At 42.7% G+C, this 27067-nt stretch overlaps 1 protein-coding gene across 3 annotated transcripts in view; it reads left to right on the top strand.

Annotated features, from left to right (window-relative positions):
* Positions 1-27067, top strand: part of PTHLH (parathyroid hormone like hormone) — a 60791-nt gene that overhangs the window by 21442 nt on the left and 12282 nt on the right. For all 3 annotated transcript variants that reach the window (XM_033952082.1, XM_033952081.1, XM_033952080.1), the window contains exon 4: positions 19135-19551. In XM_033952082.1, coding sequence (XP_033807973.1) covers positions 19135-19551 — 417 coding nt within the window. The remainder of the gene's footprint in view (positions 1-19134; positions 19552-27067) is intronic.

The raw sequence follows: 27067 nt of genomic DNA, 5'->3' as shown, positions 1-27067 counted from the left end.
GCAAAAGATCCCATTTTCAAACAGCTCTTAAGAAGAGAGTAAGACAGGGCAATAAAGAAAACCTGGAGGCAGGAACCTTACATCCTTTTCACACTGGAAAAGCTGATAATGTTATTTGTTGCAAAATATAAAGAAATCCCAAATACTTACCTTGTTGGAAATTGGCAGAGTAAAACCTCAGCAGGAGCTAAGCAGGGAGAGAGGGGATTCATCAGTATTTTTCAGGCTCCTAATCAGGGAAGCCTATGTGACCCTATTTCCTCAGCAACCTAGAGAGGAAAAAGGTGTGGCTAGAGAACATACACTGTTAAAAGTAGCAAGCCAGCAGAACAAGGAGGTCTACGGTTTAGGAGGAGTTGGTTTCCTCAGAGCCAGAGGGAAAGAAGGAGCCTGTTGGAAAGCAAGCCAGTTCCTATGGGAAAGAGGAAAGAAGGAGTCTCCCAGGGAGGGAGAGTCCCAATCCACAGCCTGCCCGAAGGAAAAGGGATTTTTTTCCCAAAGTGCTGTAAGAGGTAGAGAAGCATACGAACATAAAAATTGCCGCTGCTGGGTCAGACCAGTGATCCATCGTGCCCAGCAGTCTGCTCACACAGCGGCCCTCTGGTCAAAGACCAACACCGTAACAGAGACTAGCCCTACCTGCGTACGTTCTGGTTCAGCAGGAACTTGTCTAACTTTGTCTTGAATCCCTGGAGGGTGTTTTCCCCTATGACAGACTCCGGAAGAGCGTTCCTGTTTCTACTACTCTCTGGGTGGAGAAGAACTTCCTTATGTTCGTATGGAATCTATCCCCTTTCAATTATAGAGAGTGCCCTCTCGTTCTCCCTACCTTGGAGAGGGTGAACAACCTGTTCTTATCTACTAAGTCTATTCTCTGCACAGGTGGATTCCAAGGAGCAGCAAAAGACTGATATTCCTTGGGAAAGGTAATAGTTGTCCCTGATAGCTAGCTGGAATGTGGATCCACAGCTTCCCCAGGAGCCTGGAGAGAAAGAGAGGGAGACAGAAGCTGTGCAACTAGCTGAATGTGAATTAAGTGCTGTGCTTTGAAAGCTTGTTAACTGAGAGAGACAGGTAGGGCTGGAAGTTAAAAGTCTGATAAAGGGGAGAAGGCTACACGTGGTAGGATAAGGAAGTCTCAGGGCTAGATTTTCAAAAAACCGTGTAAAAAATTGACGGGCTGCTATGGCAGTTGTTATAGTAGCGATTTTAAAAAAGCAAATCGTTCTCCAAAAACGCTCATGCAAATGAGGTTGGTGGAGAATAGTGAAGACTCGGTAAATTTGCATGTGCCCATCACTGGTTATAGTGAAGGGCACATGCGCAGAATAAACAACAAAAAAACAACAACACAACTACACCGGGAGAGATGCCGAATCTGTCCTGCCGCCAACCAATACCCCCCCCCAGCAGTGGGAAAGATGCCTAATCTCTCCCGCCACCAACCAACACCCCTCCACCTCCCCTTGGCAGTGGGAGAGTTGCTCATACTCTCCTGCCCAACCGACACCCCCACCCCACGGCGGGAGAGATGCCCAGCCTCTTCCGCCACCAACCAACAACTTCCCCAACTCCTCTCAGCAATGAGAGGGTTGCCCATACTCTCCTGTCCACACAGAACCCTTCCCTGTGCCTCTGTCAACCCTCCCCCTCTCCCTCTTGCCTTATTTTCAGATGGCTGGCCGGAAGGATGCCTACTCCCTCCGGCCAGCTGGTCTGCCTCTTCAAAATGGTGGGCCTTCCACAGGGAGTGGTTGCACGGTAGCAGGAGAGTGTGGACAATTCTTCCACTGCTTAGGGGAGTTGGGGAGTGTTGGTTGGCGGCAGGAGAGCTTGGGCATCTCTCCTGCTGTGTGTGTGTGGGTGGGTATCAGTTGAGCAGGAGAGTGTGGTCAACTCTCCCACTGCCGAGGGGAGTTGGGGGGGTATTGGTTGGCATAAGCCATTTTGATAATCTGCCGCTAAAATGCGTGCAGGCTTAACTGGCTGGACCCGGTTTAGCGACCGCGTTAAATGCCGGTTTTTGTAGGGTCCCTGGTGTGTTGAAAGGAACTGAAGAAGTTAGAAAGCTTGTCAACTGCTTGGAGAGAGACCAGTATTGTTAGAAGTCTTGGAAAGCTTGTTAACTGTCTGCTTGGAGTGAGACCGGTATTGTTGGAAGTCTGAAGCCTAATCAAGGAGAGAAGGCTATACCTGGTAGAGAAAGGTGATCCTAGTATGCACAGTCCCTAGGCTGCTGGAAGAACCTGGGGAAAAGTGGAAACCCTGTGAGGATAGAAGAGGGATATGTTTATTGTTAAGATGCTCATCTAAGTGATGTGCTCTGTGTTAAAAGAAATAACAAGCAATTATGGAAATAGTGAAAACCTGGATGAGAGATTTTAAATTAAAACTTAATATAGAGAAAATAAAAAAATTTTTTGGTCTCTCCCAATAACAAAATTCAAGAAGAAAAAGTAATACTGAAAGGAATTAGTCATCCTATTATCCCCAAAATTAAAATTCTATGTGTTCTTCTAGATCAATTGTTGACTTTGTGTTCTTCCTGCTTCCCCGACGCTACAAAAGCCTGGTGCAAGCACCGGGTCCACAAGCCTTCCCCCCCCCCCCCATGTCAATTCTGATGTCAGAGAGGAAGTTCCGGGACAGCCAATCACTACCTGGCTGGCCCGGAACTTCCTCTCCGACCTCAGAATTGATGTTGGGGAGGGGGAGGGGAAGGCTTGTGGACCCAATGCAGGCCTGGCTTTTGTGGCATCGGGGAAGCATGGAGAAATCTGCGGCAGTGGCTTAAATCGGTGGCAGTGGCTTGGGGGACAGGGAGAGAGAGAGAAAGAAAGAAAGGGAGCATAGAAAGAAAGGGGAGGCAGGGGGATAGAAAGAAAGAAGGGGGCAGGGAGAAAAAGAAAGAAAGAAAGGGGGCAGGGAGGGAGAGAGGGAGAGAGGAAAAAGTTGGACTCATGGAGGGACAGAGCAAGATGTTGGTTGGGGAATAGAATGAGCTCTGGAGGAGAAGAAGCGTGCAGGAGGCAGAAAGAAGGGAAGAAATATTGGATGAACAGTCAGAAGGAAGTGCAACCAGAGACTCATGAAATCACCAGACAACAAAGGTAGGACTTGCGAGAACTGAAGGCAACATTCGGAGGGCGGCACTGGCCCAGACAGGTGGGCGGAAAGCTTGCAGGCAATGAGAGACATGTAAGGGGGTGTGGGCAAGATGGGATGAGGTGGTGCAGGCCCTGGCAGGCGGGCGGAGGGCTCATACCTGCCTTACTTTGCACCGCTGAACCACCAGGCAATGGACATTTGAAGAGGTACAGGATGGGATAGGAAGGGGGTATTTTAAAAAGGGATGGGAGTTAAAAAAGGTACTGGGGGTGTTTTAAAAAGGACTGACGGGGGTGTGTGCGCATTTTAAAAATTGGTATCTTTACTGCATAAGACGCACTAACATTTCCACCCACTTTAGGGTGGAAAAAAAGTGTGTCTTATGGAGCGAAAAATACGGTATATGCTTAGCGATGGCATGAGCTTGACCACCAGGATTCTAAGAGGAAGGCTTGGGGCAGTCCACAGGAAGGTGGAAATCTTATGAGAGGCTCTCTATGGGGTGAAGTCTTTATGGAGAAAGGCATTTGCTTGTGTTGGTGAGTGAGGGCTGTCTTCAGGGATGTGTTTAGTTTGAGTTCATTGATTTTAGCCCAGATATGTATTTTTTCTATGCCATTGGATATTTTTTGAGAGACATCAAGTGCATTGTGTTTGATTGAGATGAGCATATGGATGTACTCAAGGAACTCATGAAAAGGTTGTATAGTATTTGGGAGAGTGTTGATCCTTGAGGGACACCGCAGAATGCTTTCCAGCTTCTGGAGAATGTTCCATATTTGCAGACAAGGTATTTCCTATTCTGTAGGAAATCTTTGTACCAGCTTAGAACAGTGCCCTCAATGCCTATTTCATTTAGTTTGGTTAGAAGTAGGCGGTGGTTGACTTAGACAAAAGTGGCTGATATATCAAATTAGAGTAGAACTGCCTGGTGTCCTATGCTTTGGTGGTTAAGGATAAAAGAAGAAGTTCTGTGCTATGTTGTGAGTGAAACCTGAAATGTGAAGGATGGAGGCAGGAGAATTTTTCAATATCAGCAGAGAGTTATTTACAGAGATGCACTTCTAGATGTTTAGTAAGTATAGGGATGTTAGTGATGGGTTTGTAATTTGAAGGATTTGAGATATCTGTGTTTTGGGTCTTGGGAATAGGGATGAGAGCAATAAGACCCATTTGAAGTGGTAATTGGCCACACTGTAGTAGGTTATTTAGGAGTTTGGTCACCCAGGATATGATGTTTATGTTTATTAAAATTTGACATTCCGCCAAATCTTACAAAAGTTCTCAGCAGATTACATTCAAATTACATAAATAGAAACTAAAAAGAACTCCATAATATAAAGAGAAGACCTATACTCATCATTCATATCTAAGATACATTCAAATCCAACCACACAATAAAATAAATAAAGTAGTAGGTCAATTGCCTGTGAACATCTCAAATTAATAAATATGATCATTCGGAAAAGGATCAATACCAAATACCTGCTGAAAAAAGTATGTTTTCAACAGTTTTTTAAAACATCTTTTGATTAAATTCAGTACGAATATTTTTCAGAAGTTGATTCCATTGACTAGGTTCTAAGAAAAAAAATGCCTTATTACGTGTTAATTCCCACTTTGTTATATGTACAAGCGGTAGGACTAATCTGTTGTCCTGCAAAGATTTGATCTGGGGTGCCTGCTAATAAACAAGTGGAGGGGCATAATCAAAAGATATGTCTAAGTCCGTTTTGGGCCTAAGTCGCTAGTCACCCAAATTCAAACATGGGAAAAGGCCCATTTTTGAAAAATACGTCCAACATTTTTTTTTTTTTTAATTGTCTAACTGTACATCCAGCCGTCTGATCATCCAGACCGTTAAATCGTCCATCTTTATACCTCATTTTCATCCAAAAATTTGTCCAAGTCAAAAATGCCTAGAAAAAGACCTTTTGCACATGGGCGGGGTCAGAAAATTGATGGACTGGACACCCAAACATTATACCAGAGTAGTGGGGTACTTTACAGGGCACTGTTGTAAATTCCACAAAAAGGGAGTCACATACACATCTCACCACACAACTTTATAGGTCATGGTGAGCCCCCCAAAACATCCCCCAGAACCGACTAGACCCACCTGTCTACCACCCCAATAGCCCTTATAGATGCAGGTGCCACTTATATGGCAGTACATAAAGGTTTTTGCTTTTTTTGGGTGGTGCACATGTTTCACCATGCATGCAGTGGTTAGAGTGGCTTATGAGCCTAGGTCCTCCTCTCCATGGTTCACTGCCCCTCCATGGTTCACTGCCCCTCCCATACCCCCGACCACTTAAGCCACCTCTGTGCAGCTCTACTAGACTTTCCTATGCCAGGTTGCCAGGTGCTGATGTTCTGGAGGCAGATATGTAAAATTGTTATTACGATTTTTATGGCAGTGGTGGTAAGGGGTCAGTGATTACTGGGGGAGTGTGTAGGGGTCTGCACTTTGTCCCTACAGTGGTTATCAGGTCACTTTGGCTACCTTCTTGTGACTTAGACCTGGTTTTAGATAGCCTAAGTCACAATGTCCAAGTCCATCTAGGATGGCCCATGTCCTGCCCAAATCCCGCCCTCACCACTCCTTTTAAAATGCCCCTTTTAGCTCTGGGCTTACTGCAGCACTGTGAAGACCTAAGTCATTTTTAGATACATCTAAAACCTGGTTCGATTATTGGCACATGGACGACTTGTCTAACTGATCGTCTAAGTGCTGGTTTAGGCCGATTTTTAGACATATTTCTGTTTCGATTATGAGCCCTGTCGGGTATTTGTCAAGGGTGGTGCTGCGAGTGGATAATTTTTTTTAGCTGGGAGGCTGTGTCAGATATTATTAAAGGCTTAAAGATATTCTAAATTCAGTCAGCTGTACAGGGGTCTGTTGTCCTTGAGTGTAGTGTATATTCTGGTGTTACTGTGACGATTGTCATATCAACCTCAGTATGTGCATGTTTGATTTTGTTTAAGAAGAAATCAATTAGTATTTGGACATTTAATTAAGAACTAATGTCGGATAGACCTAATTTTGAAGGAGTAGTCATGGTGCATATTAGGCAAAATAATTTTTTTATATCAAAATTTTTGTTTATAATATTGCAAGCATAGTGGGGGTTTTTGGCTTTAGCTATATTGAATTTAGCTATATTGAATTAGCTATATTGAATAGCAAAATAGCAACCTATCAGAACACAAAACAGCCTGGAGGCTTATTGATTGCAAGCCTCCAGGCTGTTTTGTGTTCTGATAGGTTGCTATTTTGCTATTGCCTCTCAAATCTTCAGCAAAATTGATTTTCATCTATTAGGTTTTCGGTAAACCAAGGCGAGGGTTTGGTAGTTCATGTATTGCAGTGGTATAGTGGGGCTTTTGCGTCTAGCATTTGTTCCATTGTGTTGTTCCAATTAGTAGGTATTGTAGTAGGATTGTTTGAAGACGTTTAATAATTCGGTGGCTTTATTACAGAATTGGTTTGTGTTTATTCTATCTCTTGTTACTGTTTTTTTATTGGTATCCTTAGTAGATGTATTACTCATGTAAAGGGTAAAACTGAAGGACAATAGGTCTGTCCAGGGAACTGTAGTCCATTCTGTATCCATGATGAGGTAGGGAGTTGGATGTTATAATAATTTTTTAAGTTCAATAAGTTTTTATTAAGATTGTGTGTCCTTTTTTGTGTGTAAGACAAATTGGAAACGCTAGCGTTTTCTTGGGAATCTAGTAGATTATTTGTGTCACCTAAGGCAATTACTCTTTCAAACTGGCAGGTGAGGTTTGAGATAATTGTTTGTAGTTTTGTAGTATTATGTGACCATGGTCCAGGGGGGTGATATAACAGTAGTTATAATCCATGTTGCAGGGATATTTATCAGATTTATCTTTTAATTTGCATATCATATATTCTACATCAGGGAGTATTGAAAAGTCTGTTAATATGATTTGGAAGAAGCTTTTGTAGACTACTGTGAGACCACCATAGGAAGGGCCTTAAGTAACCTGGGCCAATCAGAGCCCTAGGCCCCTCCCTGATGCATCCCAGGATGCACCAGGGAGGGGAAGGCCTGTCATTTGAAGAATGGGGCTTGCTGGCCGGAAGGGGTAGGCATCCCTCTGGCCTGCCTTCATAAACAAGGTAAGGGGGGGGGGTGTTGGAGGCATGGAGATGGGGTTGTTGGGGGCATGATGGTGGCGGTGGGAGAGAATTGGCATCTGTCCCACTGCTGGGGCGTGTCAGGGGCTATTGCTTTCCCACTGCTGAGGGGTTGCATGGTGGCGGGAGGGAGAGGGCATCTTTCCCACTGTCGGGGGGGGGGGGGATTGCTTGACATCAGTGGTGGGAGAGAGTGGGCATTCATCCCTTTTGTCAATCTTTGATGTGGGGTCTTTTTTTGTGTGCATTTATTCTGCACATGTGCTGATCGTTATCACCAGTGATCGGCACATGCAAATTTAGCGACCCTCTATGGCTCTCTGCGAAATTCATTTGCATGCACAGTTTTTTAAGAATGACTCACCTTTTTGAAATCCTTACAGTAGCATCTGTGACAGCTACCCATTTGATTTTACCACAAACATTTGAGAATCTTCCCCTCAGCTATCCAGTTAGTGGTGTGAATATTGCTACTAACTGGATAGCACCTGGCTCCGCCCACCAACTAGTCTGGCATTGTCTGGATAGTGCTGAGGTGATCAGGGGGAATATTCTCAGCACTGTTCATTTACTGCTGCTGAATGTTCCACTTGTTGGCACATTTCAGATAGCAGCACCTCCTAACCAGATAAGTGCTTTTGAATATTGGTGGTTAGATTTTAAGTTCTCTAGTGATAGAAAAATGCATACTATACTTGAATGTAACTTACCACCTTGACCTACACATAAAAAGTTGTAAGCTATATACAGTATGAAATGTTCTGGATTATCTAAAAAGGGTTGTGGGCTGCCGATTGGACAGAAAGGGCAGAGGCTTATAGTAGAGGAAGGATAGTTTACTTAAGTACCCAATATGGCCTGTGTTTTGGCACAAAGGTCTGCATCAGGGGTTATATAATGAGTTCATGAACAGATAACTTCCTGTACAACTCAGAGGCTCCAACTTTTTTGTCTCATCAGCAGCCCACTGTATTCTTATTTCTGTTACACTTTGTGCTTTTGACAACCTCTTTGTTTTGCCTAAATTTAGGCACTAACTACCAAATTTTAAATATGATGCCTTGAGCTTAGGCATTGACTAGTGTGGCACTAAGCATAATTCTATACGTTAGGTGCATATAATCACACTTAGCACCACCTAATCAATCTTAGGTGCTGTTAGGCATCCTAATTTTAGGTACACTCTATTTATCCCAAGGTTTTCTTCGCCTAAATACCTGTGCCTAAGTTAGGTTGCTAATGGCATCTAAGTCAAAAATAGGCACTTACTTGCAAAACATGCCTATGATCCGCCCATAACCACACCTACTTTCTGGCATGCACTTTGGACTAGGCATCTTCCGTTAGGTGCCTAACATCCAATTAAGTTCAATCAACATTGATTATGAGGTGCTAATTGTCAATTATCATACCCAATTAATTATATTACTTAATTAAGTGTGCCTACATCAGCTAGGCGCACCAATGTAGGTGACTAACTTTAGGCAGCCTTTTTTTTAGAATAGTAGCATTTACATGCATGATTGGTACAAAAGAAGTGGCAGTTATGCATATAAGTGACATAGTAACATTGTAAATGACATAGGCCTTAGAAATCCACCCAGTATTGTCCTTAAGTTCCAACTACTGGAGTTGCCGTTGAAGCTCACGTCAGCCTATCCAAACCATTTCCTATGTGGGATTCAGACCATGAAAGTTTACCCATTTATATTCTAATTAGAAATCCTCTATATTCATCCCACGCTTTCTTGAATTCCATTTTCCTCTCCACCACCTACCTCAGGAGGGCATTCCAGGCATCCTCCACCCTCTCTGTGAAAAATAATTTTTTAACATTACTCTTAAGTCTACCGCCCTGCAACCTCGATTTATATCTTCTAGTTTTACCAATTTCTCTTCTCTGGAAATGTCTGTATCATATCACTCCTGTCTCTTCTCTCCTCTAGAGTATACATGTTTAGGTCCCTTAGTCTCTTCTTGTTCTTCTATTGGTGCACACCCCTATCATTTTTGGCACTTTTCTCTGGATCGCTTCAAGTCTTCTTATATCCTTGGCCACATACAGCCTTCAAAACTGAACACAATACTCCAAGTAGGACCTCAATTCCTCCTTTCTTCTGCTGGTTATGCCTTTCTCTATATAGCCTAACATCCTTATGGCTACAGTCATTGCCTTGTCACACTGATTTGTTGCCTTCAGATCCCCAGACACTATCACCCCAGGCCAGTCCCTCTCCCCATCCATGCATATCAACCTCTTACCTCCCAGCACATACAACCCCCCTCAGATTTCTACTCCCCAAATGCATAACTCTGCACTACTTTGCTTTGAAATTTAGTTGCCAGACAGAACTTTCTTCCAACTTTTGCAGATCCTTTTTCATGTTTTCCACTCCCTCTGGGGTGTCCACTCTGTTATAACTCTTGGTATCATCCACAAAAAGGCAAACCTTTCCTTCTAACTGTTTGACAATATTGCTCACAAACATATTGAACAGAATCAGTCCCAGCACTGATCCCTGAGGCACTCCACTTCCTTCCTCTGAGCAAATTCCATTAACTACCATCCTCTGACATCTGTCTGTCAACCAGTGCTAGGCGCTATTCTATAAACAGTGCTCCTAAATTACTTAGTAGAGAATGACATGGGGGAAAAAATTTATCATTGTTCCCACCCCATCCCCATGAGCTCAGGCCCCATCCCTGCCCTGTCCCCACGAGCTCAGTTCCCATCCCATCCCCGCAAGCTCAGTCCCCTTCCCTGCCCCTCAAACTCGGTCCCCGTTCCCGCCCAGCAAACTGTCAGATCCCATTCACACCAGCTTCGAATAGTTATGATTTTATAATGAATTTATTTTATTAAAGTATAAAAAGAGACAATATTCTATACAATTGTCATTTTATAAACACAAAACCCCTGTCTCCCCTAACAAATATCCCCTCCAATATCATCAAATTACTATAGAATGCTATATAGAAAAATCAAGCTAACAGAATACTTCAGTCACATATGGCAGGAATAGTGTTAGGGGAGTACAACTAAGGCAACTACCCCCTAGTCAGAGAGAGCCCTAAGCCAGCTGGAAGCTAAAGAAGCACAGCCTGGGCTTTGCAGTTCCTAGTTATGTCTAATCCAGCTCTAGCAAATCTGAAATATTCTAATCACAATATATAAAATAAATTTATTTTTTTCTACCTTTTGTTGTCTGGTAATTTTATTCTTCAAATCACATTGGTCTCAGGCTTTGGTTTTGGGGTCCTTCTGTCTTAATCGTGTCATGGCTGTCTCCTGAAGGTAAAATAGGTGTAAGAGGATCTGGAGAAGAGATGCCGAGTCTGACATGGGCGCAATTTTTTTACCACAGGAGCAAAACTTTTCACGTCTCCCATGGGGCGGTAAAAGGTCTTGTCTCCATTCCTGCAGGGTGGTGAAAGGTCTTGTCCCCATTCCTGCGGTAAACCAGTTGCACATTTCTCCATTCCTGCGGATTTACTGCGATGACTCACGGTTTACCGCGGTAAACAGTCCCCTTTTCATTATCTATTGCTTAGTTCACAACTATCAAGGGGGCATACACATAGGAGGAGTATGGGCATGTCATAGGCATGCCACCAGGTGATGCACCCAACTGGTGTACTTAATAACATAGTAAATGGTGGCAGATAAAGACCCGTGTGGTCTATCCAATCTGGCCAAAAGTCTATTTTTTCTTCTTTGATATTTTTGCCAAAGAAGTCTGCCTGGCACTGTCATTAGATTCTAAATACTGGAATTGCCATCCAAGCTCATGCAAACCTTTCAAATCATCCCAAATTATTGTAGTTCCCATCCCATCCCAAACTGTATAGTCATATACGGTACACTGATTGTGCAAGTCTGCTTAGTTTCTACTCTAGTTCTTCAATTTATACCCTTCACTTTCTGATTAGAGATCCTTTGTGTTTGTCCCATGGTTTTTTTTTTTAATTCCATCACCGTTTTGCTCTCTACCACCTCCCTCGGGAGGGCATTCCATGCATCCATCACCCTCTCTGTGAAAAAGAAGTTCCTAACGTTACTCTTAAATCTACCGTCCCTTAATCTCAATTTATGCCCTCTAATTTTACCATATTCCCTTCTCTGGAACAGATTTGGTTCTGTTTTAATAGCTTTTCAGTATTTAATTGTCTGTATCATATCTCCCCTATCCCTCCTCTCATTTAAAGTATACATATTCAGATCTTCCTGTCTCTCCTTGTACATCTTTTGGCTCAAACTCCTTACCATTTTTGCTGCCTTTCTCTCGATCACTTCAAATCTTCTTATATCTTTGTCATATACGGTCTCCAGAAATGAACACAGTACTCCAAGTGGGGCCTCAGCAATGAACTATATAAGGCCATCAACACTTCCTTCCTTCTGCTGGTTATGTCTCTCTATACATCCTAGCATCCTTCTGGCTACAGCCACTGCCTTGTCACACTACTTCTTTGCTTTCAGATTCTCAAATACTATCACCCCAAAGTCCCTCTCCCCATCTGTGCATATCAACCTCTCACCTCCCAGTACATATAGCTACCTTGGATTTCTACTCCCTGAATGCATCACTTTGCATTTCTTCACATCTAGCACATTACCTTGATCCAATTTTCTGGTCACCCAGTCAAAGTATTGTATCATATTTGTTTGGCACGATTTACCTTTAGTAAAGCCATACTGCAAAAGCCATACTGCCTTCAATCTTGTAATCCATTTGATTCTAAGAAATTGACTATCCTTTCCTTCAGCAATGTTTTCATTATTTTCACAATAACTGAAGTGAGGCTTATCAGCCTATGGTTTCCCGCCTCATCTCTGCTACCACTTTTGTGAAGAGGGACCACATCTGTTCTTCTTCAATCCCATGGAATCTTTCCTGGCTCTAAGGATTTATTGAACAAATCTTTAAGAGGACGTTACAGAACCTCTCTGAGCTCCCTCAATATCCCGTCCTGTCCCATGGCTTTGTCTACCTTCAATTTTTCAAGTTGCTAAACACTTTCTTCCGTGAATGGTGCGGTATTCACTTCATTCTCTGATGTAACTTTGCCAGCCAATCATGGACCTTCTCTGGGATTTTCTTCTGTGAATACAGAACAGAAGTATTTGTTTAGCACGTTTGCTTTTTCCTCATCACTGTCTACATAGCAGTTCATAGCTACTTTTCAGTCTCGCAATTCCATTTTTCAACTTCCTCCTTTCACTAATATACCAGCAAAAAAATGTGTCTCTCTTTTTTATTTTTCTAGCCATTTGCTCTTCTGTTTGTGCTTTCACCAGATTTATATCTTGCTTGGCTTCTTTCAGTTTTATCCGGTATTTCTTTCTGCACACCTCTTCTTAAGTTTTTTGTATTTCCCAAATGCCTTTATTTTCTCTGCCACTAGTGTGGAGAACCATATCAGTTTCCTTTTTCTTTTCTTTATTTTCCTCACATAAAGTTTGGTAGCCATTCTTATTGCTCCTTCAAGCTTGAACCACTGTTTTCTACTTCTCTTAAATCCTCCCATCCTATCTGCTCTTTCTTCAGGTAGTCCCCCATTTTATTAAAGTCTGTATGTTTGAAATCCAGGAGTTTGTGTTTTGTGTGGCCGCCCTCCAGTTTTGCCATCATATCAAACCAAACCATTTAGTGATCGCTACTTCCCTGATGGGCACCCATTTGGACATTCGAGATACTTAGGCATGCTCACTTAAGCTAGCCATGAACCTATAGTAAACAAGCATGCCAGACATTTGGCATGCCATTGTAGTTTTGCACTAATAGTCTATAACAGCTTAAGCATGCCCTTAAGCATTTATAGAATTGGCTATAGAGGACAACCAAATTTTGGATTCAGTTTAGGCTTCGGAGTTAAAATCAGTCCAAAATCTGGATTTGGTTATGTTTTAGTTTTGGCTGAAAATTCTGGTGCATTTTGGGCTAAAAACAAAACTCACCCTCCCAACCAAAAACAGTTGTATAGCCCTTAACCCTCTGAGAGAAAACTATTTATTTATTTAAAAAAATTTCTCAACCGCCTATTCCTAGGTGGCTTTACAAATAGTAACATACATAAAATAAAGCAAACAAGACTTGTAGAAACATCAAGGATTACAGATCATTCCATGTAAATAGTTGGTTCACAGTTCTTCACAATACATTAATCCTGAGACCAGAATTAGGCAGAAATCATTTTTCATTGGAATAGTTCTATAAAAAGTGTAGGTATGAGCATTTTCTTAAATTTCTGAATATCAGATAGAGCTTTTTGCAGTCCAGTTAATTTATTCCACAGCGTTACTCCTACGATGGAAATAGCAGAAGCTCTCGCATTTTCATAATGCACTTTTGAGAAGTCCATCAATGACAATCGTATCATACCTTCAGACCGCAGAGTTCTAAGCGGTCGATAGATTGCCATAGTTTGCGATAAATACCAAGGAATCCCATAGTAGATGACTTTGAACCCCAGTATTAATGTCTTGAAAATAAAACGTAAATGTACAGGTAACCAATTGTGACGCTACCGGAACTGTGTGGATATGACTCCCTCCGGTCAGCGTCCAGAATAGCCCAAGTCCGACGTGCTTCCAAAGAAAGTTGGAAGTCCTGCTGGTCACACCATTCAATGTAAAAGTAAAAGATTCAAAAGAGTCAGTTTCCAACATAAATCAAGTCCTACTTTATTGTGGCAATGAATCGGGAACAGGCTTCAGTTCATGCTTTCCCCAAAACCATAAGTAAACATCACAAACACAAAAAGTGAGTTGAAAACAAGCTTCCTGCAACTCACACCTTTCTTGCAGGTACTTCAGGTAAGTAGAAGGGTGCAATCTTAAATGTTTCCGCCTTTGGCAAGCAGGCAGTTCCCAACAGTTACACTTCTATAATGCAAAACAATGCAGTGTCCAAGCCTTGGTTAATGAGCGGCTTGGCCCCAGCCAACTTAATGGGAGTTGGTGGGGGAAGGGAAGTAGCCAAATCCACAAACTTTCTCTGTAAAAACAGAATGCCACAAATGGCCCCGCTATCCCAACCTAGGATGATATGTGGATTCTTCCCCAACAAGCTACCTCTTCCGACCCACAATTCAAAACCCAAAGTTTTCCTTGCTCTCAAAAAACAAACAAACCGAAATATAAACTTAAACAGTCCAGCACACTTCAACCCAAAACCCAAGGTTTTTACTTTCAGGCACCTAATAAGAAGCTTAGCACTGCTTCCTATCCTATCCCAGGTGCAAACAGTTCCCATGAAAGGAACCTACACAATGGCTAACCCGAGCATACAAACAAAACCCACCCAGCATTGAAACTTAACTTTCTTCCATAGGACTGGCTTCAGTCATGCTGGCAGTTTCAAGGCATTCCATAAGCTCCGGTTCTGCTGGCTGGTTAGCTTCAGGGTCAGTGGCTGGATCTCCCATCTCAATGTCTTGAGGGAGTTGAGGTTCAGGAGCACAGTCCTGCACACCTCCTTCCCGGGCTGGCCCAGGGCAGACTGCCTGCTTCCTTCTCAGAGCAGCTTTTAATGCATTAAGGCGGCCACGCCCTGTTCTTAGAGGAGGAAGGGCAATCTGCAGCTTCTGCTTAGCTTTACCAGAACTTCTAATCAGCTCCTGCAGCTGGGAGCTGACAGGAGGAGGAGTAGAAGGATTCTGTGGCTGTTCCAGGCTCTTACTCTCATAATCCTCCCCTCCCCAGGGATCAGAAATCTGGGTTTTAAAGGGCCATACTGAGCTTTCCCTATTCTTTGACTCTAGTCTATCACAATGATCAGCTCTTTTGATGGCAGGGCTAGGTTTAGCAAGAGCCTTATCTGACACAAGCCGAGCTTCAGGGTTAGGGTTGTGACACAGTGCAGTTTCTTCAACCAAGGTGTTATGTGTTCAAACTTTCTAACACCACAGATTAACCTTGCAGCAGCGTTTTGTATCATTTGTAATGCTTTGCACTGTACTGTTGTAATCCCTAAATAAAGGACATTGCAATAGTCCCCAGCCCTTCCCAAAAAACTGCCGCTGCTGCCTTCTGACTGAAAGCCAGTCTTCTCTGAGCCTATATTAGAAGATTAGAGGCCTTGTTGGAACAGGACCAATCTCCATTCGCTCCTTTCTGTGCTGGCTTAATAGTCAAAGTGGCTGCTGTGGTTGTGCAATCTCACAGCATGGACAAGAGAACATAAGAACATAAGCAGTGCCTCCGCCGGGTCAGACCACAGGTCCATCCTGCCCAGCAGTCCGCTCTCGCGGCGGCCCAAACAGGTCACGACCTATCTGACTCACCAGAAGGGGCCTCCTTGCACCTTGGTTTCCCATTGAAGTCCTATCTTCCCATAGAAGTCCTAACCCTCCGGTCTTGCACATTCACGACCTGGTTGGGTTTCTATACTTATTACCTGGTTTGCTTTCTATACTTGTATTACATCCCAGCACTTCTCTCAGTATCCCACGATCCCTTTATCCCTCAGGAATCCGTCCAATCCCTGTTTGAATCCCTATACCGTACTCTGCCTGATCACTTCCTCCGGTAGCGCATTCCAAGTGTCCACGACCCTTTGGGTGAAAAAAAACTTCCTTGCATTTGTTTTGAACCTATCTCCCTTCAGTTTCTCCGAATGCCCCCTCGTACCTGTTGTCCCCTTCAGTCTGAAGAATCTGTCCCTATCCACCCTCTCTATGCCCCTCATGATCTTGAAGGTCTCTATCATATCTCCCCTGAGCCTCCTTTTTTCTAGAGAGAAGAGCCCCAGCCTATCCAACTTCTCGGCGTATGGGCAGTGTTCCAGCCCTCTTACCAGTTTTGTTGCTCTTCTTTGGACTCTCTCAAGTACCACCATGTCCTTCCTGAGGTACGGCAACCAATATTGAACGCAGTATTCCAGATGCGGACGCACCATCACTCGATACAATGGCATGATGACTTCCCGCGTCCTGGTTGTTATGCCCCTCTTTATGATGCCCAGCATCCTGTTGGCTTTTTTCGAGGCTGCTGCGCACTGAGCAGATGGCTTCAGTGATGCATCCACCAGCACACCCAAGTCTCTTTCAAGTCTGCTGTCTCCCAACAATGCCCCCCCCCCAATTTGTAGTTGAACAACGGGTTCTTTTTCCCTATATGCATGACCTTGCATTTTTCCACGTTAAAGCGCATTTGCCATTTGTTTGCCCAGTCTTCCAGCTTGTCCAGGTCCCTTTGCAGGTCCTCACACTCCTCCCTGGACCTAACTCTGCCGCACAGTTTGGTATCGTCTGCAAATTTTATAACCTCGCACTTTGCCTCCTTTTCCAGGTCATTGATAAATATGTTGAAGAGTAACGGTCCCAGCACCGATCCCTGTGGCACACCGCTCGTGACTCCCCGCCAGTCAGAATATTGGCCCTTTACTCCGACCCTCTGCAGTCTACCCGACAACCAGTGCTTGATCCATCTGTGCACATCCCCTCCCACCCCGTGGTTCCACAGCTTCCTAAGCAGCCTTTCATGTGGCACCTTGTCGAAAGCCTTTTGAAAATCGAGGTAAATGATGTCTATGGGTTCCCCATTGTCCACCCGACCGCTTATTCCCTCAAAGAAGTACAGAAGGTTCGTTAGGCACGACCTTCCCTTACAGAATCCGTGCTGGCTTGTTCTCAGTAGGCCATTTCTCTCGATGTGCTCGCAAATGCCGTCCTTGATCATAGCTTCCACCATCTTCCCTATAATTGAAGTCAGGCTCACCGGCCTGTAGTTCCCGGGGTCACCCCTCGATCCCTTCTTGAAGATAGGTGTGACATTCGCCAATTTCCAGTCCTCTGGTACCTCTCCAGTTTTCAAGGATAGGTTGCAAACATGCTGGATTGTGCCCGCTATTTCTTGTCTTAGTTCCTTCAGAACCCTTGGGTGGATCCCGTCCGTGCCCGGTGATTTGCCGCATTTTAACCTGTCTATCTGTTTGAGGACATCCTCCTTACTTACCTCTATGTGCTCCAATTTTTCGGCCTGTTCCCCACTCATGAGCTCCTCTGAGTCCGGTATATTAGATGTGTCTTCTCTCATGAAAACCGACGAGAAGAACGTGTTCAACCTCTCAGCTACCTCTTTATCCTCTTTAATCATTCCCTTCCTATCCCCATCGTCCAACGGCCCCACCTCCTCTCTCGCTGGTCGCTTCCCCTTTACGTAACTGAAGAATGCCTTGAAGTTTTTCGCCTCCCTGGCCAGCCCCTCTTCGTATTCCCCTTTTGCTTTTCTAACCTCTCGGTGGCATTCCTTTTGGCATTTCCTGTGCGCCTGGTGATTTTCTTCCGTTGGGTCCTTTTTCCATCTCCGGAAGGATACTTTTTTGTCATTTATTGCCCTCTTTACTTCAGTTGACATCCAAACCGGGTCCTTTGACCGCTTGTTCTTGCAGCCTTTCCTGAAACTGGGGACGTACATTCTTTGTGCTTCCTGCAGGGTGTCCCTGAATAGGGTCCAGGCGCTTCCTACAGTCTCCATCCTAAAGATGTTTCTGAGCTTCCTCCCCACCATTTCCCTCATAGCAACATAGTTTCCTTTCCTGAAGTTGAGCGCAGTTGTTGTGGTCCTCCTTACTATGGGTATCCCCCTTTCTAATGTGAATCTGATCGCGTTGTGGTCACTGTTGCCTAGTGGTCCTCCCACTTCTACCCCTCTTGCAGGTCCCCCTAATCCGTTTAGGATGAGGTCAAGAGTAGCACCCCCTCGCGTCGGTTCCCTGACTAGTTGCTCCATGAAGCAGTCCCTCACGGTTTCTACAAATCCTGTTTCCCTAGTGCAGTTGGAGTGACCTGTACTCCAGTATATCCCCAGGTAGTTGAAGTCCCCCATCACTGTTACACTTCCAGTCCTGCATTCCTGTCTCAGTTCAGCTTCCAAGTCGTGTCCGACTCCTTCTGGCGTACCAGGTGGGCGATAGTACAGCCCCAGTTTTATGCCTGCACCCTTGTTTCCCGGCAATATGACCCATAGCGATTCCAGCCCCTCTGCCTTCGTTGCCATATCCATCCCGACCGAGTAGATAGAGTCCTTTATATATAGTGCTATGCCTCCCCCCTTCTTGTGATCAGAGATTACTTCTGCCCTGATGAGGCCTGAAGAGGGCCCACAGCTGATGGGAGGGCAGCAGCTTTTGGTCGGAAGGATGATGGCAGTGACTTTTGAATGAAGAGGGTCAGCTTTCTGTCAGAGGCCAGTGGCTCATGAAGCTCACATTTGATTATGATGGGTGTGTGTGTGTGTGGGAGGGGGGGGGGGGTGCATGCCACATACTTTAAGTTTTGATTGTGGTTTTGGATGAAACTGTGTGGTGAATTTTGGCTGCAGATTCATTTTTGGCTGAAAATGAAAATCCTGGTTTTGGTCACCTTCTAGAACTGGTGCTAAGCAACCCCTTTGTGAGAGTATTGTTTAGACATTTTTGTAAAGATATGTTCTTCAAGTTCAAATTTCAATCATTCATCCTTTTGAGGTAGATAGGATGCCAATTGTAATTATGCATGGAGGAGAGCTTTCTAAAATTGCACCTAGTTAATATTTGTTTTCATGTGCCTCTTTTATGCCTATTTTATAAAGCCAAGTACATTCCTACTTGACTTTACAGAATGCTAGTGCAGAAGAATGTATGTACAAGTAGGCATTAGCAAGTATATCAGTTTTATGACTTGTATAAATATTACACTCTGTCCTAAGGTATTTCTGTCCCTCTGTATTCCCACAGTGGAAGTAAGTCTATGAAATTTTTATACGAGTTAGTATTTTATAAGACCTACAGAATCTGTGAATAAAATTATGTTTACAATCGTTTCATTTAGCAACAGGAATATGTATATATTTTTTTCTTTTTTGTCACCTACAGGAAAAGAGCAGTATCTGAGCACCAGTTACTTCATGACAAAGGGAGGTCAATTCAAGAGCTACGACGAAGAATCTTTCTTCAGAATTTAATAGATGGAGTTAACACAGCTGAAATCCGAGCCACATCAGAGGTTTCTCCTAATCCGAAGCCTGCTACCAACACAAAAAACTATAATAATGCCAGGTTTGGCAGTGATGATGAGGGCAGATACCTAACTCAGGAGACAAACAAAGCTCAGTCATACAAAGAGCCTCCATTGAAGACACCAGGGAAAAAGAAGAAAGGGAAGCCTGGAAAACGCAAAGAGCAAGAGAAGAAGAAGAGGAGAGCTCGCTCGGTGTGGACAACTTCTGGAAGTGGTGTTGAAGGGGTTCCTCTTTTGGATATCTCTAGCTTTAGGTGGATTCTTAATTTAAGGTAATGATAATTCTACCTACATTTAGTAAAACATGGTCAACTTGCTAGATGAGCACTATGCCATGAAAACTCATTATTTTTTACCCATTAGGAAAAATTTCACAGATTAAAGACCTAAAGTTGCTGCCATTAAGTAACTTTTTTAAAGAAATCAGATGGCTTTCTCAATTCTGCTTCTGTCATCTAAATGTCTATAAATCCAAAATGGCTGCCTATAACAGATGTTCTTTAAGGTTGCAGTTCACCAGTCATACAGCTGAGCCATGTAACTGAATACTAAATAGATATGAATCTTCTAAAGTTTTCTGACTTGAGACAGAACAGCTCGCAAATGAGAGTTGGAAATCTTTGCTTGATGATTGAATTGCTAGTGTCAGAGAAGAGGAGAGTGTGGCACAGTGGTTAGAGCTACAGCCTCAGCACCCTGAAGTTGTGGGTTCAAACCCTAGTTTTGCTCCTTGTGACCCTGGGCAGTCACTTAATCCACCATTGTCTCAGGTACATTAGACAGATTGTGATCCCACCAGTCCAGATAGGGAAATTGCTTGAAGTACCTGTATGTAAACCACTTTGTGTGTGGTTGTAAAACTACAAAAAGGTGGTATACAAGTCCCAATTAAATAAATAAATAAATAAATCCATTATAGGTAACAAACTTTAATTGCTTTTTTCTGACTGCAGGCAGTTCATTGAGTGACACATTGTGAGAACCTCTAGTTAAAAGGTGGTGTCTTAAACAAACAAACAAGTCAAGACTAATAAGATTTTTTGTTGGAAAGGGTCTGTTTCTCTGTTTTGTCTTTTTAAATTAAAAGGGAAGGTTGAAGTTAGGCTGTATCCCTCAAAGATTGTGGAGAATAGACTGTCCAAATCAACTTTCCTGCTAGGAGACTATGCCCAGACAGTAATGGAATGCCAATGTATGAATTGTATATTACAGCCTGGCGAATTCCCTGAATGGAAATAAACCTTAATTGATAACTGATACTACCATGACCTTTATTGATCTTCATATACACTTCTAATGAGGTCTGGTAGGGCATAATAGAAGATGGAAGATATCATCCATTCAACAGTAGTACTAAGAACATAAGAACATAAGAAGTTGCCTCCACTGGGTCAGACCGAGGTCCATCTCGCCCAGCGGTCCGCTCCCGCGGCGGCCCATCAGGTCTGCGACCTGTGAAGTGGTTTCTGACCACTTTTATAACCTACCTCAAGTTCTATCTGTACCCCTCTATCCCTTTATCCTCCAGGAACCTATCCAAACCCTTCTTGAACCCCTGTACAGAGTTCTGGCCTATCACTTCCTCCGGAAGCGCGTTCCATGTGTCCACCACCCTCTGCGTAAAAAAGAATTTTCTAGCATTTGTTCTAAACCTGTCCCCTTTCAATTTCTCCGAGTGACCCCTAGTGCTTGTGGCTCCCCTCAGTTTGAAGAATCTGTCCTTATTTACTCTCTCTATGCCCTTAAGAATTTTGAAGGTTTCTATCATAAGAACATAAGAACATAAGAACATAAGAAGTTGCCTCCACTGGGTCAGACCGAGGTCCATCTCGCCCAGCGGTCCGCTCCCGCGGCGGCCCATCAGGTCCGTGACCTGTGAAGTGGTTTCTGCCTATTTCTATAAACTACCTCTAGTTATATCTGTACCCCTCTATCTCCTTATCCTCCAGGAACCTATCCAAACCCTCCTTGAACCCCTGTACAGAGTTCTGGCCTATCACATTCTCTGGAAGCGCGTTCCATGTGTCCACCACCCTCTGGGTAAAAAAGAACTTCCTAGCATTTGTTTTAAACCTGTCCCCTTTCAGTTTCTCTGAGTGACCCCTAGTGCTTGTGGCTCCCCACAGTTTGAAAAATCTGTCCTTATTCACTTTCTCTATGCCCTTAAGGATTTTGAAGGTTTCTATCATGTCCCTTCTAAGTCTCCTCTTCTCCAGGGAGAACAGCCCCAGCATTCTTAACCTGTCAGCGTATGGAAAATTTTCCATACCTTTTATCAGCTTAGTCGCCCTCCTCTGCACTCCCTCGAGTACCGCCATGTCCTTCATGAGGTACGGCGACCAGTATTGAACACAGTACTCCAGGTGCGGGCGCACCATTGCGCGATACAGCGGCATGATGATTCCCTTCGTCCGGGTTGTGATACCCTTTTTGATGATGCCCAGCATTCTGTTTGCTTTCTTTGAGGCTGTCGCACATTGCGCCGATGGTTTCAGTGATGAGTCGACCATCACCCCCAAGTCCCTTTCCAGGTTACTCACCCCTAGCAGTGTTCCCCCCATTTTGTAGTTGAACATCGGGTTCTTTTTCCCTACATGCATGACCTTGCATTTCTCCACGTTAAAACTCATTTGCCACTTTTTTGCCCAGTCTTCCAGTCTCGTTAGGTCCTTTTGTAGGTCTTCACAGTCTTCCGTGTTTCTAACCCTGCTGCAGAGTTTGGTGTCATCAGCAAATTTGATAACCTCACATTTTGTCCCCGTTTCCAGATCGTTAATAAATATATTGAATAGTAAAGGTCCCAGCACCGACCCCTGCGGAACTCCGCTCGTGACCCATTGCCAATCTGAGTATTGGCCCTTGACTCCAACCCTCTGTTTCCTGCCCGCTAGCCAGTGTTTGATCCATCGGTAGATATCCCCTTGCACCCCGTGGTTCCACAGTTTTTTTAGTAGCCGTTCGTGTGGTACCTTGTCGAAGGCTTTTTGGAAGTCAAGGTAAATGATGTCTATGGATTCACCCTTATCCATCTGACTGTTTATTCCCTCAAAGAAGTACAGCAAGTTCGTGAGGCATGACCTTCCCTTGCAGAAGCCATGCTGGCTCGCCTTCAGTTGTCCATTGTTTTCTATGTGTTCGCAGATTGTGTCCTTTACCATTGCTTCCAGCATCTTTCCAGGAACCGAGGTCAAGCTCACAGGCCTGTAGTTTCCCGGGTCACCCCTTGATCCCTTCTTAAAGATGGGCGTGACATTTGCTATTTTCCAGTCCTCTGGGATCTCCCCAGTTTATAGGGAGAGATTACATATTTGGCGAAGTGTCTCTGCTATTTCGTTTCTCAGTTCTTTTAGTACCCTTGGGTGGATGCCGTCCGGGCCTGGTGATTTGTCGCTCTTTAGTCTGTCTATCTGTCTATCTGTCTATACTGTACAGTATATTGCACTTTCAGGTCTATTGAGGGCAAGAGGAACAAAAATCCAGGTAAATTTTTCATAGGCCTCAGACAGCTATAAGAAGGTATCAGTTCAAAAAAAAAAAAGAAGGATCTTTTCATCTTTATGAACGTGTGGCATGAAACCACGATAGAGAGGAATTTAAGATGCATGGGAACACTAACAGAATAAAACTGATATAGGGTAGATCAAGTTTATCAAGTTCAAGTTTATTAGGATTTTATATACCGCCTATCAAAGTTATCTAAGCGGTTTTTACAATCAGGTACTCAAGCATTTTCCCTCTCTGTCCCGGTGGGCTCACAATCTATCTAATGTACCTTGGGCTATGGAGGATTAAGTGACTTGCCCAGGGTCACTAAGCCCTAAGAAGCCAGTGATTGTTGATTTTATGAGTTGAAGAGACCACCACTAAAAAAATAACCTTTTCAGTTAGGTAATCAAGGTTACAAGAGCCTAGAGGCTTAAAAGATGTTACATAGATTATCTGAAATGTCAAATCAAGCAAGTCCTACAGAAACTGACAATAAGAGGCTATATAGAAATAGGGTTTCCTTCTATATTTTGATGAAAAGCTCCAAGTGCACTGAAATGAACACATAGTCATTTGGGTTTTTAGGCTAACTCTGAACAATATAAAAGGATTTCAAGCAGTTAGTGTTGAGCAAGAGACAAGATCTAGAGCTTAGTTCTCATACCAGACAGCAAACACTATCATTTAAAATCTTACTACTACTTGGCTGATTAATATATTACATCCCCTTCAGCATCCGAATGAACTTTGAGATGAAGCCATGTGCCCTGATTCGGTGCTGCACAAGTTCCCAGCTTAATTAGTTTTCTCATGGATAAGTCGAAAGAAGATGAAACCAAATCTGCCTTGGCCAAAATGAATCCATAAAGATCATACAAGTTCCCTGTTTCCTTCTGATTGGTATTAAGCTTTTGACCATTAGGACAATTTTTCAAAGGATTTAGTTGGATGACAAAGATGACTAAGAGCAAGTAGTGGGGTTCTAGTGTTGAGCTTTTGCAATATGGAGATGTCACAGCTGGATTCATCATAGCCTTATCCCAATACTTTAATACAGGATGACTTAGATTTGCACTTGTGCCAGAACTTGAAGTCATTGCCTTGCTTCTCAGAGTATGGAAAATTAATAAGGCAGACTCAAAAAAGGACATTTCTTTTAGAAAGGAAAGTAACAAAATAAAATTGACAGAGCAACCTCTTGGTGTAATCATGGTGTAGGAAGAAAACATGGACTGGCTAAGTAAGAACTATGAAAAAGAGAAAAGAGAATAGAACTTAAGAATTGCCAAAATCCTAAATAAGGCAAACCTACCAAGTTCTAGCATTAAAATGAAAAGAGCAGTAAAAAGAAGAACCTCTTGGTGATTTTCAGGACTTCAGAAAGAAACAGCCTGTGATAGTCAATTTAACTGAAGGGAGATATGGGACTATTTTCAGTGTGGAAAATCTATGCAAGCACAGTAAAAGGTGTTTGTTTATCTTTCCAGAAAGCACTGCAATATTCATGTCCATTTGGTATGTACTCTGTCGTGTAATGCACATGTGTGGTTTGGTGAACTGTTTGGCTTCATTTCCTTATGTGATAAAGTACCACCAGAGATTGAGTGATCATGAAAGTAAATTACAGATGTTCTCCTTGTGAAATCAGTTTAGTATGAATGAAACAAATATATACCACACTGTGTGGGACAAAATTTCTCCCTCGTGTTCTTTGTGACACTACAGAAAGAACACTAAGGAGGTAGTTTTAGAAGGTTTAGATATGTAAAATAATGTTGTTTAATCATATAAATTGGTAAAGAAGTATAAGCTGAAATTTTAGAAGTGGTGCTATTTTTATGTATATGAATATGACATACACAAATTTAAAGGAAGTGTGTTTCATAGTTTGCAATAGAAATGTATACTTTAAAAAAAATTTCCCCATTTGCATATACACCTGCTTCAAGGCATGCATAACTTAGTTAACTGCATGTTTGGACCTGTGGCATGCAGGAATGATAGAAGGGAGAAGAACTATGCTTAGCTCTCTGATGTTCAAAACCACCTTAAAGAGCACAAAAATTGAGCTTTGGAGCTCAACCTTCCAACGTCGGAGTGCAATTATGCAAATATCTGTGTCTTATATATGTAAGAATCAAAAAAATCCTCCCTTACTGTGCATATTAGCATTTACACATACAAAGGTACACGTGAATCTATTTTTTTTTTACATGTTTATTTGTAAAATTGCTGTTCTCTCTGTGCATTCTACCAAATACAGATATTTTCCCCTTGACCTTATACATATTTTACAAAGGGCTCCACATTCAGAGAGCTTTTTGAACAATACCCTGTAAACTGTGACTGTCCCAACTCGGACTACCCTTTCTGACCTAGATGACTTATACAAAATTGGGCTTTAGACATTTTCCAGCAGTAATGTCTTCAGACAATGTAGCCAGTCTTTCCTAAAAATATAAAAATACCTTCTCTATCATGAGGACCATTTTATTCATCTCTGTCTTCCTGCCAGCCTATGAGATAATTACGTAACTGTTGAAAAATGTAGAGAATTACCCTTGGATAGACAAGTTTCTCTCATACATGACAATGAATGTTTTTAATGGCAAGAAATGAAAGCTTCACTCGTCAGTGTGAAGAAAACACTAGCTTTGTTGTTCTTGTTGTTGGGTAGGAGGTATTTGGATCTGGGATGTAATCGGAGTGAGAGGATCAGATGAGGAATTTGTTCAGTGCTCATTATTTCATCGTTTTAAAATAAAACAAGGACATAAAACATGAAATAAAAGAGATGGCTGCCTATACTTCCCCCCCAAAATATTCATTCTATTCGAAATACATAAGGAGATTTGCTTGAAAGAACAACTTTAGCAAACATTTACCTCCTACTCCTTTCCAGAAAAATGTTTAAATATATTTTTTTTCCAATGGGAAGTTCCTTTCTGCTCAACATAGCTTTAACAATGAGCTTAAGCATTACTATGTCAGCTTTTGGTTCAGTGGCTTAAGAAGGGCCTGTTTCAGATTGTCTGTCATCAAATACTGGTTACTTCCAGGAGCTAAAAAAAATGTTATAAATGTAATGCTAGTTTTTACAAAGAGCTCCAGGGGTGATCTGGGAAATTGCACACTGGTGAGCCTGATGTTGATGTTTAAAAGCAAAATGGTAGTAACTATTCTGAAAAACAAAGCTACTGGCCACATATATATGGAAAAAGCGTAATGGGACAAAACCAACATGGATTTAGCAAAGGGAAGTCATATGTGACCATTCTGATATTTTGAAGGTGTTAATAAGCATGTGAGTAAAAGTGAGTCAATGGATTATGGAGCCCCATTTTACACAGAGATTAGAGATCAGAATTGAGAAATCTAGGCTAGGATATGCTCAGTTCTGGTGGATTTTAGGAAAGTATCTGAAGAACCTTTTGAGAAAAATACACTTGGAAAAATTGAAAGACTTGAACCCAGAAGCTTCCACAAGGAGATATGGGCTCATAAAAAAAAATATATGGTTTTTGCTCACACACTTTTCAGTAGTAGCTCAAGGTGGGTTACATTCAGGTACACTAGGTACAAAGATGAGTAGGAATTTCACAACTACCAGGTGTAAGTTGTCTCTTCCACATATAGTTTCCCATTTTATAAATCTACATTTGCAAATGCTGCCAATTAAGTAGCAAAGCTGCAATTTTAACTCAGTTTCATGTTTGAGGAGGAAATACACAGTAGGGAATTATGGAGAATGACTCCTTTAATCCCTTGTATAAAGCCTTGGCCTAAGGGAACACTTTTTTTAAAACCTATGCTTAGTACGTATTATTGAGCTGATGTAAAGCCTGTGGGGGAATTATTTCCCCATACACCTGAATTCCTTTATTAAAATGGGGAATAGACATGTAGGACCAGATTCTGTAACTGGCGCCTAAAATTTAAAATTAGGTGCCTATCACATGTCAATCACTATTAGGCACCCATTACAGAAACGTGCTTACCGATGCTTAACTTAAGGCATCTGTAATGTAGGCCATGGTTTTAAAGGCCTACATTATAGGCACCTAAGTCCTTTACAGAATTGCACCTAAAAGTGCCTAAGTTGCTCTCCAACACCTAAACACGTCTATTTTACTTTTAGGCATCATGCAATAGGCACCTTTCTATCACCCAATTAATTATTTTTTTCAATTATGAGTTTGTTAAAGATGCGATAAATAAGCTTAAGGTTTAGTTTAGTTTAAATTCTAATTATTTATTTATTTATCCCATCCTCCCAAAAGAGCCCAGAATGGGTTACAGGAG

The sequence above is a fragment of the Geotrypetes seraphini genome, chromosome 7, assembly GCF_902459505.1.
Source record: "Geotrypetes seraphini chromosome 7, aGeoSer1.1, whole genome shotgun sequence".
NCBI classification, from domain to species: domain Eukaryota; kingdom Metazoa; phylum Chordata; class Amphibia; order Gymnophiona; family Dermophiidae; genus Geotrypetes; species Geotrypetes seraphini.
The sequence above is the reverse complement of the archived record's forward strand: the minus strand, read 5'-3'. Positions and strand labels throughout refer to the sequence as shown.